Raw genomic sequence first — 18,776 nt, 5'->3', positions numbered from 1 at the left:
CATGTTCTGCATCCTTGCATTAAACATATAGGAAATGCCATTTAGTTTATTTAGGAAATAATATTTCTTTATTTAGGAAATAATACTGATTTTGTTATTTCTTTACTGGGTCGGTGGGTGGGGAGGAAATCTGGGTATCCTCTTTAAGGTACTAAAAGGTCTTGGGCTGATCCTCTGTACCTCTTTCTCCTCCAGGGATTCACACCACTGTTTATCTGTTCATCTCCTTCCCTACTCCTGTTTCAGCGCCCAATCATATTGCTCAGTGGTGAGATGATCTGGAATTTAGTTAATTCCAACCTCTGTGGGCCTGGGGTGCTGGTGTGTCTATAACCTATCTAATCATTAACCTGGCCCAAAGCCTAAGCCCAGCTGATTGTTCTTTTTTGGTCTTGTCATATATGGCCCTCCTTTCTTGCCCTTTTCCATTGTAATCACAGTAGGAGGGTGATTCTTGGACATGCTGCACTCACTTATTTTAAAGTGAATTCTGGGAAATTGAGACTTTGACCATTTGCTCTTTTCTTCTTGCTGTTTCACTGGGCCATTCAGCCTTGCACACTTCCAATTTTTCTGTTAATGCCACCTGTCTTCCTGCCTGCTGAGGCTCCTCCCACCTTCCTGTTGCTAGGGGAACTGCCACCATGACCATGGCAACCTGCCGTTACCATAAAACACAAAGGAAAAAGTCCTACTGGGTGCTATTTTTGGTCCCTTTTTTAGATAGAGTTTTAACAACAATAAATCTGACAAAAAAATATTGGCAAGATGTTTATTTCTTTGCATGTGCTTAATTGCAGACTTAGTTTCTCAGTTCTGTGCATCCTGAGGAGAAAGAGCAGCTCTAGCATTGGAACAAGCTGCTCTGTTTGGAAAAGGTTATGAATATGCACTACTTTTTTGCTATCTTTTTTGCTGCCTGGGGTTGTAAAGAACAGCTCAGCCCCTCTCTTCATCTTCAGCCTTCCTTAGTGATAAACAGGAGGAGCCTGAGCATGGTTATTTCATAATTGTAGGGACTTTTCTGTAGTGTGGAGTTTTCTGCTGTATTCTCCAAAAAATAAAAACTGGAGGACAAAAATCACTCAATCTCCTTACATCTTAGCCACCTAAGATGCAATTTTAAACCCACTTACTAGGGAGTAAGCCCCCCTGGACACCATGTAAACATGCGCTGGTCTGTGTTGTTACTTAGCTCCATCTCAGTGTCAGAGAATGGGCAATTTTAAATATATTTAAATGAACCATTTACATAGAATGCCTGTACAAAATGTGTTTACAGTCCATATCTTATTCCAAAATATGTTTACAATTCTTATCTCACACTTCCTCATTACCACCCTGTGAGGCAGGGGGAGCAGCTTAAGAGATACATGAGGTCTCTGGCTAAACAGGGAGTGTTTTCAACCCCAGTCTAACACTCTTATCTGTTTGGCCAGGAATGAGCCAGGAATAATTTCCTCCTGCTGAGGAAGGTGGCACCTCAAGGTTAAAATAAAATAAAATAAATCTCAATTTAATCTAAACCCTGTGCAGAAAAGACCCAAGTCATATCAGGCAAGGGAATACACTTTGTGCATTCAGAAGGAGACAGATTGCTTTCCTTTCCCCTCAAACTTTGGGCTCTTCTACACAGTGGTTTTGTGTGTGTTTGGTGCTACTCACATCCCCTTTTAATTCGCATGGTTCACATGATGTTACCGGCAAACAGAAGCTTTCCCCCTGTAAATCCGTACTAACCCAATCCTCTGATAATATGAACAAGTGCTCAATTCCTACTTTGGCTCAGTCTTCTCCCAAAAAAGGGTCTATGACCCTCCCGGGAAACATGAAGTAGAAGGGGCAGGATTGGAGCTTGAGCTTGACAGAAAAACAGTCAAGGAATACCTAATCACTTTGAATGAGTTCAAATTGGCAGGGCCCGATAAACTGCATCCTAGAGTATTGAAGGAACTGGCTGAAGAACTCTCAGAACCGCTCTCTATTATCTTTGCGAAAGCATGGAGGACTGGTGAAGTGCTGGAGAAATGGAGGAGAGCTAATGTCCCTATCTTCAAAAAGGGCAAAAAGGAGGAACCAGGGAACTACAGACCAGTCAGCCTAACATCAATCCCTGGAAAAATTCTGGAGCAGATTATAAAGCAGTCAATCTGTAAGCACCTTGAAAACAATGCAGTGATTACTAGGAGCCAACATGGATTTATTTATTTATGTATTTATTTATTATACTTGTATACCGCCCCATAGCCGAAGCATTCTGGGCGGTTTACAGTAACTAAAAACAAATACAATTTAAAATACATCTTTTTTAAAAAAAATTTAAAACACAATTTAAAAATTTAAAACAATATAAAACACATGCTAAAAGGCCTGGGAGAAGAGGAAAGTCTTGACCTGGTGCCGAAAAGATAACAGTGTTGGCGCAGGCGCACCTCGTCAAAAGAATCATTCCATCCCCATAATTTGGGGGCCACCCCTGAGAAGGCCCTGTCCCTTGTTGCCATTCTCCGAGCTTCCCTTGGAGTAGGCACCCGGAGGAGGGCCTTTGATCTTGAACGTAGTGTACGGGTGGGTTCGTATTTGGAGAGACGTTCCATCAGGTATTGTGGTCCCAAGCCGTGTAAGGCTTTATAGGTCAAAACCAGCACCGTGAATCGAGCTCGGAAACATAAAGGCAGCCAGTGCAAGCGGGCCAGAATCGGTTTTATATGTTTGGACCGTCTGGTCCCTGTTACCAATCTGGCCACTGCATTTTGCACAAGCTGCAGTTTCTGAACCGTCTTCAAAGGCAGCCCCACGTAGAGTGCATTGCAGTAATCTAATTTAGAGGTTACCAGAGCATGGACAACTGAAGCCAGGTTATCCCTGTCCAGATAGGGATGTAGTTGGGCCACCAACCGAAGTTGGTAGAAGGCACTCCGTGCCACCAAGGCTACCTGAGCCTCAAGTGACAGAGATGATTCTAGGAGAACTCCCAAGCTACGAACCTGCTCCTTCAGGGGGAGTGCAACCCCATCCAGGACAGGTTGGACATCCACCAAACGGTCAGAAGAACCACCCACTAGCAGCATCTCAGTCTGGTCTGGATTGAGCTTCAGTTTATTAGCCCTCATCCAGTCCATTGTCGCAGCCAGGCACCGGTTCAGCACATTGACAGCCTCACCTGAAGAAGATGAAAAGGAGAAATAGAGCTGCGTGTCATCAGCATACTGATGGCAACACACTCCAAAGCTCCGGATGACCACACCCAATGGTTTCATGTAGATGTTGAACAGCATGGGGGACAGAACTGACCCCTGCGGAACCCCATACTGGGGAGTCCAGGGTGCCGAGCAATGCTCCCCAAGCACCACCTTCTGGAGGTGACCTGCCAAGTAGGAGCAGAAACACTGCAATGCAGTACCTCCCACTCCCAACTCAGCCAGTCTCCCCAGAAGGATACCATGGTCGATGGTATCGAAAGCCGCTGAGAGATCAAGGAGAATCAACAGAGTCACACTCCCCCTGTCTCTCTCCCGACAAAGGTCATCATACAGGGCAACCAAAGCTGTTTCTGTGCCAAAACCAGGCCTGAAACCTGACTGAAATGGATCCAGATAATTGGTCTCATCCAAAAGTGTCTGGAGCTGGCCTGCAACCACACATTCCAGGACCTTGCCCAGGAATGGAACATTTGCTACCAGCCTATAGTTATTAAGATTTTCTGGGTCCAGGGAGGGTTTCTTCAGGAGTGGTCTTCTTTATGAAGAACAAATCCTGCCAAACTAATCTTATCTCATTTTTTGATCGGGTAACCTCCCTTGTAGACTGTGGGAATGCTGTCGACATAATATATCTCGACTTCAGCAAAGCTTTTGACAAAGTGCCCCATGATATTCTGATTAGCAAGCTAGCTAAATGTGGGCTGGATGGAACAACTATCAGGTGGATCCACAGCTGGCTCCAGAATCATACTCAAAGAGTGCTTATCAATGGTTTCTTCTCAAACTGGGTGGAAGTAACGAGTGGGGTACCACAGGGCTCGGTCCTGGGCCCCGTGCTCTTCAACATTTTTATTAACGACTTGGATGAGGAGGTAGAGAACATGTTTATCAAATTTGCAGATGATACAAAATTGCAGGACATAGCTAATACCGTGGAAGACAGAAAGAAAATTCAAAGGGACCTTGATAGGCTGGAGCATTGGGCTGAAAACAACAGAATGAAATTCAACATGGATAAATGCAAAGTTCTACACTTAGGAAAAAGAGACCAAATGCACAGTTATAAGATTGGGGGATACTTGGCTCAGCCATATGACATGTGAGCAGGATCTTGGAATTGTCGATCACAAGCTGAATATGAGTCAACAGTGTGATGTGGCTGCAAAAAAGGCAAACGCTATATTAGGCTGCATTAACAGAAGTATAGTTTCCAAATTGTGTGAAGTATTAGTTCCCCTCTATTCAGCACTGGTTAGGCCTCATCTTGAGTACTGCATCCAGTTCTGGTCTCCGCACTTCAAGAAGGATGCAGACAAACTGGAACAGTTTCAGAGGAGGGCAACAAGGATGATCAGGGGACTAGAAACCAAGCCCTATGAGGACAGACTGAAAGAACTGGGCATGTTTAGCCTTGACAAGGGAGGACTGAAGGGAACTATGATAGCACTCTTCAAGTACTTGAAAGGTTGTCACACAGAGAAGGGCTAGCATCTCTTCTCAATCATCCCAGAGTGCAGGACATGGAATAACGGGCTCAAGTTGCAGGAAGCCAGATTTCAATTGACCATCAGGAAAAACTTCCTGTTAGAGCAGTGTGACAATGGAACCAATTACCTAGAGAGGTAGTGGGCTCTCTGACGCTGCAGGCATTCAAGAGGCAGCTGGACAGCCATCTGTCGGGAATGCTTTGATTTGGATTCCTACCTTGAGCAGGGGGTTGGACTTGATGGCCTTAGAGGCCCCTTCCAACTCTACTATTCTGTGATTCTATGATTCTAGGAAGGAGAAAACATCTTCACTCCGTATCTCTAATGCTTGCAGACACTTTGCTCTGATACTTTTAGGTGGGTGGGTCAATCGTTCCCCTCTCCACGCCCACTCCCTCCTCTTCCCTTCTTTCATTTCATTTCCTGTGGGCTGACAAACAACTTCTGGTTGCTCTCCCCCATTCTGCAAGCCTTTTTTATGTTGCTGAAAATGGTGCCTTATTTTTCTTTTCTCCCTAACTTGTGCGCAAAACACTGCTCAAACAAAGATTTGTATTTCAGCTGTATTGTACCAGTGAAAATACAAATAATCATAGTTCCGGGTTGTGTTTTTTTTTCAATGACTTACTGGTAGAACAAACTGAGCATGCTCAGTTGCAAGGTAACCAGAGGAAGTGGAAATGTTAAATTAGAGGGCGTGGTCATTAGGAAACTGCATGATTGATGCTTCCCCTCAGTATGAATAGAAAACACTGTGTTTGCAGCTGGCATTGAGCCCTTATTGTGGATGGTGTAAACAGAAAACAGAAGTAAAACAGCATCTTCAGTATGAAGTAATGCTCCCATGTGGATAAGCCCTTTAATTCCAGGCATGTAATATATTAAAAAGGTCTGAGGCCTTGGTTTCTAGTACTGAGTCATGAAGTAGGACTTCAACAATGTTTTCTTGGCACCCAAATAAGTCAATAATTCAGAATAATTGTAATCAAGATTATTCCACTGCAGTTTCCCATATCTTCTCTTGGGAACCTTGGGGAATGTACATAATTTAAAATGAAATCCTGTGTGCACATTTACCTAGGAGTAAGCCTCACTGAAAACAGTACAATTCAGTCATACATAGGATTGTGCTGTTAGTCTGATTGCTTCTCCTTGTTGAATGGTAATGGTCAGGGCCGGTGCCAAAGGGCTGCCAGGTCGGGCCCTGGCCGTGGGCTCCTGAAGCCCAGAGGGGCCCCTGAAGGGCCCCTCGTACTGGTGGGAAAGTAGTGCTTCCCTGCCGTGATCTGTAGCAGAGTCCCTGCTGTGGATCTCAGGAAGGGCGCTTCTAGGCCATCCGCCCATCCGCTCATTCCATCTACCCCTTTCTCCTGTCTTCTGCTGCTGCATGCGCAGTGCCGCATGGTGGCGGAGTCTTTTTTAAGGGGCTGATGTCCCTACTGCCATCTTGGTTGATGGCAGGCATGTGCGCACATACGTAGCATACTGCACATGCGTGCCATCCACCAAGATGGCGGGGGGGCATCAGCCCCTTAGAGAAGCCTATGCCACCATCTTGATTGATGGCAGCCCTGCACTCACAGCAGTAGGAGACTGGAGAAAGGTAGGTGGAACAGGCAGGAGCCGCGTGCCCAGGCAGGCTGGTGCCCAAGGGCACAGTAATGCCTGGGGCTGGCCCTGGTAATGGTACTTCTAGTTGGCTTTTTGGACCTTCGTATAATTTCCCAATATTTTCTTATTTGGATAAACAAACTTTTAGGTAGGATTTCTGGTGTTTTTAAGTGGGCATGGAGAAGCTAAGCTATGTGTATATGTATGTGAGAGAGCATAGTCTATTACTGGGATTCCAACATTTAAAAATAAAAACACAGGTAGGAATGATAATTGAATTTGCATGTATAATATATTATGGTAAAACATGTGTCCTTCCCCTTATTTCTCCCTTTTCAGGAATTAGGACCTCGTGAATCTGGCATCTATTTTGCCATTAATAAAAGTGCAGGTAGCCTGTCACACAAAAAGATGCCTGCAATTATGGTGAGTCTGATACTTTTGTCACTGCTCTGCTGGGGTTCCTTCTTGGATTGGCTGCTGTTATAAAAACCATCTGTGAGATGGGAATGCCAGTAAGAACAAACATTCTGCAGATCCCAGTTCACCCAACTCAGCCAAATTACTTGTCATCATCAGTGGTAACTTCTGGCTGCATCCTCAACTGACAGGGTGTGTGTTATGTTTGCTTTTGGCATTCTGAACACAGCACAGATAATTTATAGAAGCCCAAGATTAAGGGAAGCCACGTCTAATAATACATTGTATCTGGGTCATGTGTAACCACTGTTAAGGCAAAAGCAGTTATTTGGGATTGGTGAAGAATAAAGTCTACAAATCAGGAGCTGCTTCTCACCTCTGTTTTTCCAGGGTCAGCTTGTCAGGTGGACACTGGTGATCCAGTTTTTCTGAAAGGGTTGGGCAATAGACTTTTCTCAGCAGGACAACCAGGAGACAACTTTCAGTCTAATTAAAATAGCTTATGTCAAGGCCAACCTGATACATCTCCTTCAAAAGTCCTGTTCTCTCTGCTCTCCAGACACTTTGGAGTATACACAGAATGTGGGCAGATGTTTAATCTTGAACTGAATGTAGAAAGTAATGCCACCGCCAGACTGAGGGCAAGTTAGTAACTGGATGATCCTGTACCCAGGAGTGGGCAGAATTTAGGTTTGTGGGATCTGCTTTGTTTTTCACTAGAAGTCTGAGGTTTACCAAAAGGTGCAAAGTAGTGGCTAAGGAAGGTGGATATAGAATTGAGGAACAAAATGCCTCTGAGGATATGTTCAGGAAATTGTTTTCAGTACCAGAACTGGAGCTCGCCCACATTATTTCTCTCACACATGTGCAGTAAATAAAATATCAATGAAAAATGGAGTGTCAGAGATCACAGTGTCCAATAATTGGTGCATACTTTGCCAAAACAGAACCCACTGAAATAGGGAGGGGGTGAGTAAGCGTTGGAAAATGCACTTCATCAAGGCTGCAAAACATTTAGTTAACCAACCACTACTGATACCTTTGAAATGAGAAAGAAGAGGGGCAATGAAAAGGGGTGGGCTTCCTTTGCACATGCACATTGCTTTTATGGCTGCTCAGATGATGCAGTAAAATTAATTCAATTTAAAGTAAAATTGGTCAGTTAGGACCCTGCACTATGAAGAGATTCTGAGATATCCTGCATACTGTCATATAAGCTACAGGGCTTGCCAGAAACGTGGAAGGAGGACATGGTGACAAATCCTTCTATATCAACCAATAATTTAAAGGTTTTGCATTCTTTTTGGTTTTATAGAACTCTTCATCAGGTAAATTGAGTGTTCAGTGCATTAAACAATGATATAATTTAGATCCTTATACTTTAAAGTAGCAGTGTGCTTTCTATACATTAGAACACATACATGGTAAGAATCTTCGTATTTCTTCTCTTCCAAAATGAAGCTTATTTCATTATGAGCTAATTCTTCTAACTCACTGTCATTTATCTAGTGTCTTGTTTCAATGCTTGGCTCTGAAAATATATAAAAGTTGCCAGAGCATCTCTCTTTAGACAAGACCAATTGGAATGCCAGCTGCTTAATTTCCAGGTTATGTCTATGTTGCTCTTGGGGCCAATTTGGATGTTGGTTGTTCTCTGGAAATAGCATATGTGGAATCAACTGCAGCTCAGCATACCCACAAAAATATAATGTATGAATTAGAAATGTGTGGATTTTATCCATGTGCTAAAATGTGTTTCATAGTACACATATCAGAGTGCAAGTGAGACCATGTGTTGCTAGTTATTATGTTGCAAGTGTGTATGTGATATATATGCAAAACCACAAGTGATTCCTACAAGAAAAAAGTAATATCTGATATGCCACTTGCCAGTGTTAAGGTAAACATATGGAGCCAAACTGAAGAATTTGGCAAATGAGTCCCTCAACATTTTTTTTAATTAAGGACAGTAAAGAAATATTTTAAAGAAATAAATAAATATTTAATCTATGGTAAATACAGAACCTCCATTACTTAGCTTCATTGTCCTCATGACACTCAATTATTGTTGATTTTCTCTATAGAGAAAAGTTTTTCTCCCTCTCTCATAACGCAAGAACTTGTGGACATCCAATGAAACTGAATGTTGTAAGATTCAGGACAGACAAAAGAAAGGACTTCTTCACATAGCACATACTTAAGCTGTGGAATTCGCTCTGACAAGAGATAGTACGATGACCACCAACTTGGATAGCTTTAAAAGAGGATTAGAAAAATTCATGTAGGATAAGGCTGTCAGTGACTTCCAGCCATTATGGCTATGCTCTTCCTCGATAGACAGAGGCAGTATGCTTCCAAATACCAGCTGCTGAAGATTGCAGGAAAAGAGAGTGCTCTTGCACTCAGGTCCCACTTGTGGGCTTCCCATGGGCAACTGGTTGGCCACTGTGAGAACAGGATGCTGGACAGGATCAGTCATTGGCCAGATCCAGCAGGTCCTTTTTTTTGTTCTTATGAAGCATAGAGCAGTGGTTCCCAACCTTTATGAGTACAGGCCCCCCTTTATAAGCTCAAAAAAAATTGTGACCCCCCCCCGCTAATTGTAATTGTATTAATATCTATTAATTGAAAAAAATGGTGCATGGCAAAATCATATATCCAAATATCCTTTTCCATAAAATGCTCCGTGCAGACAGGGAGGTGTTGCTTTCTTTTCTTAATGCAAAGGTCCAATCAAATTGGTAACCCCCTTCCCCCACCCCCCAGTCTGAAGATGCACAGTCCCATCTCCCAAAACCACTGACTAAGATCAGTTCAAATCCCCACCCAGCCATGAAGCCCACTGGGTGACCTTGGATCAGATCAGCCTGGACTGGGTGACCTCGAACCAGACCTTGGACCTTGGATCAGCCTAGCCTATCTCACAGGGTTGGTGTAAGGATAACATGGAGGGGGGTGGAAATCATGTGCACCACCTTGAGCAACCTGGAGGAAAGGTGGGATATAAATGCAATAATAATTAAATAAATAAATACATTTCAGCTGCAGAATGTGGACCCCAGCCTCAGCCAACCTGCTGAGCTTAATAATAATAATAAAAATAAAAAGAAGCAGTAATGTGGTAGTGGTGGGGATGCTAGATTGTGAAGACAAAAGGGTGGATAGGTTGAGGAGGGGGGTTGGTGCTTTTAGGCCTTGGGATTATCAACAGAAGTGATGACTTGGTGAGCGTGCACTTGGGGAATGAGAGTGGAGCAGAAGACAGATCAGTGCATCCACACACACAACCACAACTGCTTCTCCTGCAAGCATCTGCAGCGTGCATGCACCTAGGCAGGGGGGAGGGGGGATGCCCTGAACTCCTGCAGCATCTTGGAGAAAGTGATTTGGGGGGTTGAGTGTAGGTGGAAGAAAGGGGGGGCGCTGGCACACACACTTAGCCTCAGAAATGGGGGGCGAGCAAGTCCTGAGCTTCCTCATGGCTCTTTGGCTCCGTCTGGGCCAAAGGCAGGATCTGGGCAGCCTCGCAAATAAGAATAAGTTTTAAAAGGAGATTGCAGTGAATCAGGAGTCAAGAAATGGAGGCAGGCTGGTTGCCAGGAAGGAAGGGGGAAAGCAGCCTTTCCTTGCAGCCTTGCTTCTTTTTGCTTCACGAGTCTCATTCTGAATAAGGGTGTTGTCAGCAGCGGCAGTGCAAGGAGACGGGAGTCAGTGGTAACAATTCTTCCTGGTAGCTCCACCCTTAGCCTCCTTTGGCATCTGCCACATGTTTTGTAGGCAGATGCCTGCCTTTGGCAAACCTGAAGATGCTCTGGCACTTCAGCCAAAGTCCTCCCCTCTTGTTTGAAGCAAGGGGGAGTGTCATCTGCAGAGGGGAGCAGACAATGTCCAGAGAATTTTTTAAAAATGAATAAATAATTAATTTCTTTACCGTTTGCCACCTCTCTGGATTACTTTGTGGCCCCCTGGGGGTAACGGCCTCCAGGTTGGGAACCACTGGCATAGAAAAATGCCCTAGTTGCTCCATTTGTAACATCAACAACAACTTAACCACAAGGAGTTTTTAAATGGTTGTAATGATCTAAATTTTTGAAGCCCCATTCTATGACTAGGTATATCATAGAATACATTTTCAGGATGGGACAGAATGGCCACTATGTTGATGGAAAAGGTGTAAATCCCATACTACACCAATGTCCATGATTTAATAATGAAACAGGATTTTAGCCTAATGTATATGATCAAGAAGCTGGGGTCGTTATTGGGTTAGATGACCTCAGTTGGGTATTTGATTCAACATTAGCCACAAATTAGAAGCTAGGAGGCAGTATTGCTATGATCTGGAAGAGAGTTCCGGTGCAGAACATGGCTTGTTTTGATTGTACATGTTTTATTTATTTATTTGTTTGTTTGTTTATTTCCCACCCTTTCTCCCAGTAGGAGTAAATATCTAATGTTGGGAACCTAGGACAGAGTAGGCAGCCACTCTACTGCCTAACATACACATGGGCTGAGTTTTTAAAGATGGCTATAACTTGTGAAGATTTCCCAAACTGGTAATGTTAGGGGGGTTTGAACATCCATGTGAAGACCCCCTTCTTGGGTGTGATCCAGGCCTTTATTTATTTATAAATATATTTGTATGCTGCTATTTCATTTAAAAACATCAAAACAGCTTACAACAAGTTTAAAAAAGCCTGTACAGTAAAAACCATTAAAAGTAGAGTAAAAGCAGATGTCAGCTATTGCAAAAAGAATCTTCTTAACTGCCTGCATAAGCCTGATGGAACAGAATGCCCTCCATAGCAATCACGAGCCTCTTGCATGTGTGAAGCTCTGTTCCATTGCTATTTGATTTCAGGCTGGAAAATAGGAGTGGAGCCTTTTCAGTGGTCGCACCCTTCTTCTAGTCAAAAGAACATAGGAAGCTTCCTTATACCAAGTCAGACTATTTGCCCATCTAGCCCAGTAAAATCTACTCTGATTAGCAGCGGCTCCTCAGGTTCTCTGACAGAGATCTTTTTCATCACCTACCCTGTGCCGGTGCCAGGCTATTTTGTGCCCTAGGCAAGGCTAACTACCTGCACCCCCCCCCCAAAAATGGCTAACTTCAATTTTCAAAAACAGATGTAGAAAAAATGAAAAGCACAAGAACCTGCTAAATTTATTTTAAATTGCAAGAATAAGTAATACAACAATCTTTGATTATCTTTCTCAAATACAAAAGAAAATGTTTTAGCACACAAATCATTTTGAATAATCTTGTGAATTGTGATGTTAAAATTTACGTCTCTTAAGTTTCAATTTCAGGCACATCAAAATATCACTTTGCGTGCCTTTTCCTTTGCAAATTTTGTCACCAATTCCTTCAGGTCAAGTGCTGATGCTTGGGCATGTTCAATTGATATAGTTGCCAAGCCAATTAGTCTCTTTTGCAACATTGTTGAGCATATGTAAGTTTTTATAAGTTTGAGCTTTGAGAAACTGCGTTCACCACTTGCCACTGGCATTAGAAGTGTGAGAAGGATCCTTAGAGCAACAGAAACATTAGGCTCATTATCCAGGAGTTTTTGTTGTAGTATGAAGAGAAGTACTCCTTGTGGTGGCATAGACTTTGGAAGTCTTCGAGCTACAGCAACAGATCTTCAGCATCAATATCTTTGTTTCCATTGTGCATCTATTATTTTTCCAAATTCTTGCACATCTTCAGTAGATTTTTTGTTGATACTATATATATCATACAGGAAGCCAAATAGGGAATTATATTGTTGTAGTTGTTGGAATCTCTCTTCAACTGATTGTATGGCCATGTCTAAGACAGCATAGTAGAAACCTACTTTGAATTTCTGCTTTGGATCTTGCGGTGCCTCTTCTTGGGCCTCATACTCAAACTGTTGTTTCTTTCTCCTTTTTCTAACCTGTTTTGTTTCAAAGTTTGGTAGTATTTCTAGCTCCTTTACAATCTCAGCAGCATCTATAAAAACTTGTTGAAAACCCTCATCACACCTGCAGCCCACAAGGTAATTCTTGGTCACTTACAATTGGCTTGTAGCTGAATTTAAATCAGCTTCCTTATTTTGTAGTAGTTTGCTTGTAAGATTGACTTCAAAAAGGTTGTTGTACCATTTAACAAGGGATACCACAAACTTGAACTTACAAATTGCATCAGCAAGGGCCTTAGCTTCAATTAGGGAAGTATTTCCAGATAAACCTTTTAGGCTTGTGTCAACCAAGATCTCTATTAAAGCATCATATATACTACCAAGATGATAACTCAGTGGTTTCAAAGCATCGACTCTCCCATCTTGTTTCACTCAATGGCTTAACAGTTATGTCTAAGTCTGATACATGGTTAGTTAGAATTTGCCAACACTGAATTGATGCAGAGAAATAATTATAGATCTGTTGAACCAAACTGAAGAAACTAGTTGCTTCCAGACAACACTTAGTGGCATCATTGACTACCAAGTTTAAAGAGTGTGCATTGCAGGGCACAAAAAAGGCAAGGGGGGTTATGTCCAGGACACTCTTTTGTACACCATTTTCTTTGCCTTTCATGTTACTCCCATTATCATAACCTTGGCCATGCAATTCTCAATTGATAATCCCATTTGCTCAAGCTGTCCAAGAAGAGTTTCTGTCATAAAGGCACCTGTAGTTTCCTTTAGTGGAACAAATCCCAAGAAATGTTCTGTTATGATATCTCAGGCTCAGACATCTCATTAACTGATGGTTTGATTACATCAACATAACATACAATCATTGTCATTTGTTCAATATGACTAACATCAGGTGTGCAGTCCAGAATAATTGAGTAGTATTTGGCTGAGTTTGCATGTGCTAAAATTTTCTGCTTTATAGCACCTGCTAGAAGCTGTATAAGCTCATTTTGAATATCTTTTCCTATGTAGTGAACCACTGTTTCTTGATCTTTAACTCCGCACAAATGTTCATTCATGATAGGATCAAAAAGGGCTAGATATTCTACAAACTTCAAAAAATTTCCATTGCTAGCACTGTACAACTTTTCAGTTGTACGACAGAATGCCAAGTTTTGTATGCCAAGAACTATGACCAAAGCAATCAAGCTTTCCAAGATTTGTTGCCAATATTGTTCTTCTTGCCTAATTTTCTGCTGGTTAATATCATCAATTGTTTTTCCTTTAGACAAGTGCAATTCAAGTTCTCTCCAGGTCTGATAGTTTTCTAAATGGTCGGTATTCCTAAAATTGCACAAACACGCTGTTACTCACTCGAGTATAAAAAGGATAAATAAAAAACAGAATACAGAAATTTTTCATAAGACTTTATAATTAATTATATTGCATAGCACTGTTGTGGTATTTATCTTAAAATAAAAAATATAAATTGTCAGTTGCATTTTTAAAAGGGTTAAAAAAACTAATCTGTATAAAACTGTGCCCCTCAAAGGTCAGTACTGCGCCCCTCTGAGGTCTGCGCCCTAGGCAGCTGCCTAGTTGGCCTAATGATAGCACCGGCCCTGCATCTACCTCATTTTTAACTGGACATGCCGAGGACTGAGCCTGGGATCTTTTGCGTACAAAACACATGCTCTACTGCTGAGCTATGGCTCTTTACTGATTCGTATGTGACTCCCACCACAGAGAGATCTCTCAGTCCTGTTCTGTGTTCAGTTTTAGAAAATTGGTGAAGAAGACTTTATTTTGACAAGGTTCTGGGGACAATGGTTAAAACATTTAAATTGTCAATGAGATATTAATTCTTTTGCAATTTGTACATTTTAATGATATTTTATGGTTGCTTTTAACTGCTCTCCCATTTTTATGGGTTGGATCCCTCAGCAAACAGAAGGGCACTTCTGAACAGTATCCTGCTTCACTAACTGGATGCCTTTCCAGATGGACGGGCTGCAGGTCATTTTGGTGACCCTCTCCTACCTGGACCGTTTCTCACCATTGTTCTGGATGGTCCCTCAATCCTCTGGAGCAGATTTTCAGAGAGAATAGGGGACTGTATGGGGAAGAAGGAATGGGTGAAAACCACATCTTCCCCTTACCACCCATGGAAGACGTTCTGCTGAAGACAAGTCTGGATCCAAGCCTATCTTAGTTTTACTAAAATGCTTATTTTTAATGTTGTACTTCATTCTAAGGACTCTATTACAGGACAAACATTTTAAATAAAATAGATTTTAAAAAATAAAATCAGGTGGTTCATATACTAGGCTTGTTCTGCAGTTGAGTTAGATGCAGTTAACAGAATTATGTAGAACTGTGTCTCACCATTGTTTACCTTATGAAGGCCCCATTCCATGTAGCACAAGATCCTTGTAGTGATGCAGGGTAATTACAGCGGTGCACCTTTCATTCCTGTGGATCAAATTGGTTTTCATGCCTCTCTGGGGCATTTCACCCTTGGTGCTAGCATAGCAGCCACTTGACTGATGGCCTGATTGATCTTGGGAATAGGAAGGATCATTAATGTATTAGTTCTTAATAGTAAAGTAATAGTTCTTAAGTTCTCACTACTTCTCCAATATTTCTCCCCTTGACTTGTTGAGAGCTTCAGTGAGTCAAAGTGGTGAGGGAAACAACTAGAATGGGAGTTGTGGTAGCATCCAAATGTGCTGAACTGCTCTTTTGAAGGCCTATGAAATGGGAATGTTCATAACAAAGAAAGGTTTGCTTTCTATTAGGGTTGCATCCATGATGTTTTCTAGTGCAGTTATTCCAAAGACTGAACTGTAACGGAAGCGGAGTAAAGAACCTTTTACCCCCTTCCTTCCATGACTGCCAGTCAAGTAGGCTGCCACCACACCTTTATACTCCCTAGAACCCCGGATGGGAGTGCTTTCCCGGGATCCAAGGCAAATCTTACCAGGGGAAGCAGTAATGGCATCCAGCTCACCTGTCCCTCTCTGGAGAACAAAGTAGCTCACTTTTCTCTGTCAAACCCCAGGCAGACACACAGGTAGCATGAACCAAGTGATGAGGCATGTGAGAGGTTGGAATAATCCTTAAAGCCTTGGCAGAAAGGCACCCAAGACTCCAACAGCCAGATGTTATGAAGTTATTAAGAAAAAACAGAAAGGAAGAGAGTAATGTTGCTTCAAGAAAATAACAAAAAGACCCTTTTAGTTCAAGACTATTGATCCTAATATAGCTGCTTACAAACAGGCTTCTGGTCTCCTCATGTATAGCAATGTAGATGGTCAGTTGAGGGAATTTGTATATCAATAGTCCTCTTTTAAGAGTTTTTACCCAGGTGATTAGCATTCCACTAATCACAAGTCAGTCATGTCCATCAGGTAGATGGTTTGACACCTTTGGGAACTTGGACAACATTATAATGGTATTACCACCAGACTTCATCTCTTTGCCAGACAGAACCTATCCTGGTCTTTGTGTATTCAGGGGCAGTCGTGACCTCTCCACCAAGGCAGAATGGAGAACAAGAGATTTTGGATCTTCGTTACGGGAACCATTAAAAAGAAAAATCTGTATCACAATGCGATCTGGATATGAACCTCATAACAGTTTTTCCCCTCTGTCAATTTTTAGATGACTCAGCAGAAAACACAAGAAGTCACAGATGTGTATGAGAATAATATCACAGATGTATATCAGAACATCTAAGAACAGAGAACTGCACTGCATAGCCCTACCATCATAGCTCAAAAGAAGATTCTAAATTCCCAAGACACTTCAGCATGGCACAAGCACACTGTTGTTATAAACCAAAATAACCTTCTGATGTTGGTACAGGTGATCTTGGTACAGTTCAATACCTGGAGCAGCCCATTATTGTTCCTAGAAAATTCAGCTCTGTGACATGAATGCTTTCTGCTGAAAATAATTGGCCAATAAAATGGGAATGTGAGCATGATGCAAGAAGAAAGATTTGGGAGAACAAAAATGGAATGTCTTTATTTTCTACCATGATTTCTGACCATAGTTCTAGCAAAGCATTAGAATACTTGGAATTAAGCTCCTCTAAACAATATGTGACAAATGAATCCAAGAAGAGATCTGCAGAGCTGCACTGAGTGTTAAATGTAGCATTCTTGATTTTAACTGGTTTTATTGTACATGGTGACTGCAAGCATATTGGTGAACTGATTCATTTCCTGATGTTTTGGATGTAATTGTATTTTTATTCATTATTTCACCAGTGCAGAAGTAGCCAATGTAGTGCCCTTCAGATGTTGTTCTACAACTACCATAAACTCTGGCCTTCGGCCATGCTGGTGGATGTTAAAGGGCACCACATGGGTATCTGTGAATTAGAGTAATGTATGAGACTCAACAATATATAAGTAACGTGTTCATTTTCCATCCCTTGTTTCCCTTCCTCCATGTAATCTATAGCTTATTATCTGGCTGAGAAAAGAAAGGAAAATTCCAATACATCAAGGGGTTGCTAACCTGTGCCCCTCCAGATGTTGTTGGACTCCAACTGCTATCATCTCCAGCCAGCATGCTCAATGTCAGGGATTATGATGGCAGTTATAATCCAGTAACATCTGGAAGGACGCAGGTTCCCCAACCCTGCACTAAATCCACTGACTAACTTGATATAAGCAATTACCATTATAATTTATTTCATGTATGAATCACTTCCCATGAGGCACCTCAAAGCAATTTACAATATAACATATAAAAAAGTTATAAAAACAGTTGACTGAATATGTAAAACAATTTTGTTTACAATTATGAATATAAAAACCGCTTAAAACAACAACAGCGCATACATAAAATCAATTCAAATCCAAGACAGATTTCTATTTCTACTGGGATAAAGATTTTAGGAGGCTTGTTAAAAGCAGAACATCTTCAGCAGGCACCAACAACAGAAAAGCTGCCTGCCTGATATGCAATGGGAGGGGGTTCTAAAGGGTAGGTGCTGCTTAGAGTTCCCAGGTCTTCACCTGGAGACTCTGGATTTTTGGGGTCCTCTCTGGGTCTCTGGGTAAGTTTTCTCAATATACGGACTCTCAGCTTTCATTTTAAAATTAAATTTCTAGGTGGTCTGGTTCAAGAGATATATACCAAAACGTCAGCTGCCACTCCCTGCAACTTCTGTTAAATGAGCTCGTAGCTGGCTGCTCTAACCCTGCCCTTTCAGGTTTGTAACCAATAAGTGAAGTCAAGTTTGTGATTGATAAGAGATTTGTTGACCTCCAGGCAACTGTGTCCAGAAAACGGTTGTTTTTTTCCTGCTTGTATGAAAATCTCATAAACTGAGTAAGTTTATAGCTTTCAGCAGTAGCAAAAATCTCTTTCTGTCTTGTGTGCAGGAGAACTAAAAGCAGGCGTGTAGTCATCCGGGGGTCTTAGACTCCTTACTTTTTTGGGAGCAGGGTCCCAGCAGGGTCCCTATGTTTCCAGCATCCTATGAGCCAATTAGCATGAAAGAGTGTTAGCCACTAAGAAGAATCTTCTAAAATGCTTGCTTGACCTTTCCTATGCTTGGAGCCCATCAGAGTGAAAGGAGTCAGCCACTGAGAAGACTCTTTTCAGTAGCTAACACTCTCCCCTTTCATGCTGCTTGGCTCTTAGGGGTGCCTGTTGTTGTGGGAGAAGGCGTTAACAAGGATCTCATTCTCAACCCAGAAGCAAAATGGGGAAAAGAGGGGAGGGTTGTGGATGTGACTATCATGAAGGGATCCTGCACTTCTGAATTTGCCACTACATTACTGTCTAAATGCCATTACAATGTGTTACGCTTTTCTAATTATGAAGAGTCAAACAAGTTTAAATTTTCCTGGGCTGTTGAAGAGGGTAGTGTTTTGAAAACCTTCCCAATATGAAGCTTTAATTCTATACATGTTTTTCTGGGAGTAAAGCTGTAATGCTAATCCCACATACCAGAAGTAAATGCCATCGAATTCAACAGGGCTTACTTTTGAGTAGTCATGGTTAGGATCGTGCTGTAAATCAATGGGACTTTTGTGTGAACATAGCAAAGGATTGCTATGTGTCGTAAATCTTTCTCCCTCCAATCCTATTTTTTAAAGCAGTTAGGTGGGGCTTACTTAGATGTTGCTGCTTTTATTATGTAGGAAACTAATACT

General features: G+C 41.9%; 1 protein-coding gene across 2 annotated transcripts in view; it reads left to right on the top strand.

The window, feature by feature from the left end:
- The window catches only part of NFAM1 (NFAT activating protein with ITAM motif 1), a 32,198-nt gene extending 14,820 nt beyond the window's left edge, over positions 1-17,378 (top strand). The window contains exons 5-6 of one of the 2 annotated variants that reach the window (XM_061582815.1): positions 6,641-6,727; positions 16,264-17,378. In XM_061582815.1, the coding sequence (XP_061438799.1) occupies positions 6,641-6,727; positions 16,264-16,338 (162 nt within the window). In that variant the 3' untranslated portion in view covers positions 16,339-17,378. Of the gene's footprint in view, positions 1-6,640; positions 6,728-14,544; positions 14,613-16,263 lie in introns of those variants that run through there. The other variant, XM_061582816.1, reaches the window with a different exon arrangement.
- Positions 17,379-18,776: the final 1,398 nt, after the last annotated feature.

This window comes from Rhineura floridana, chromosome 8, assembly GCF_030035675.1.
Source record: "Rhineura floridana isolate rRhiFlo1 chromosome 8, rRhiFlo1.hap2, whole genome shotgun sequence".
Taxonomy (NCBI): domain Eukaryota; kingdom Metazoa; phylum Chordata; class Lepidosauria; order Squamata; family Rhineuridae; genus Rhineura; species Rhineura floridana.
Note: the sequence above shows the minus strand (reverse complement) of the source record. Positions and strands in the feature narration are given on the sequence as shown.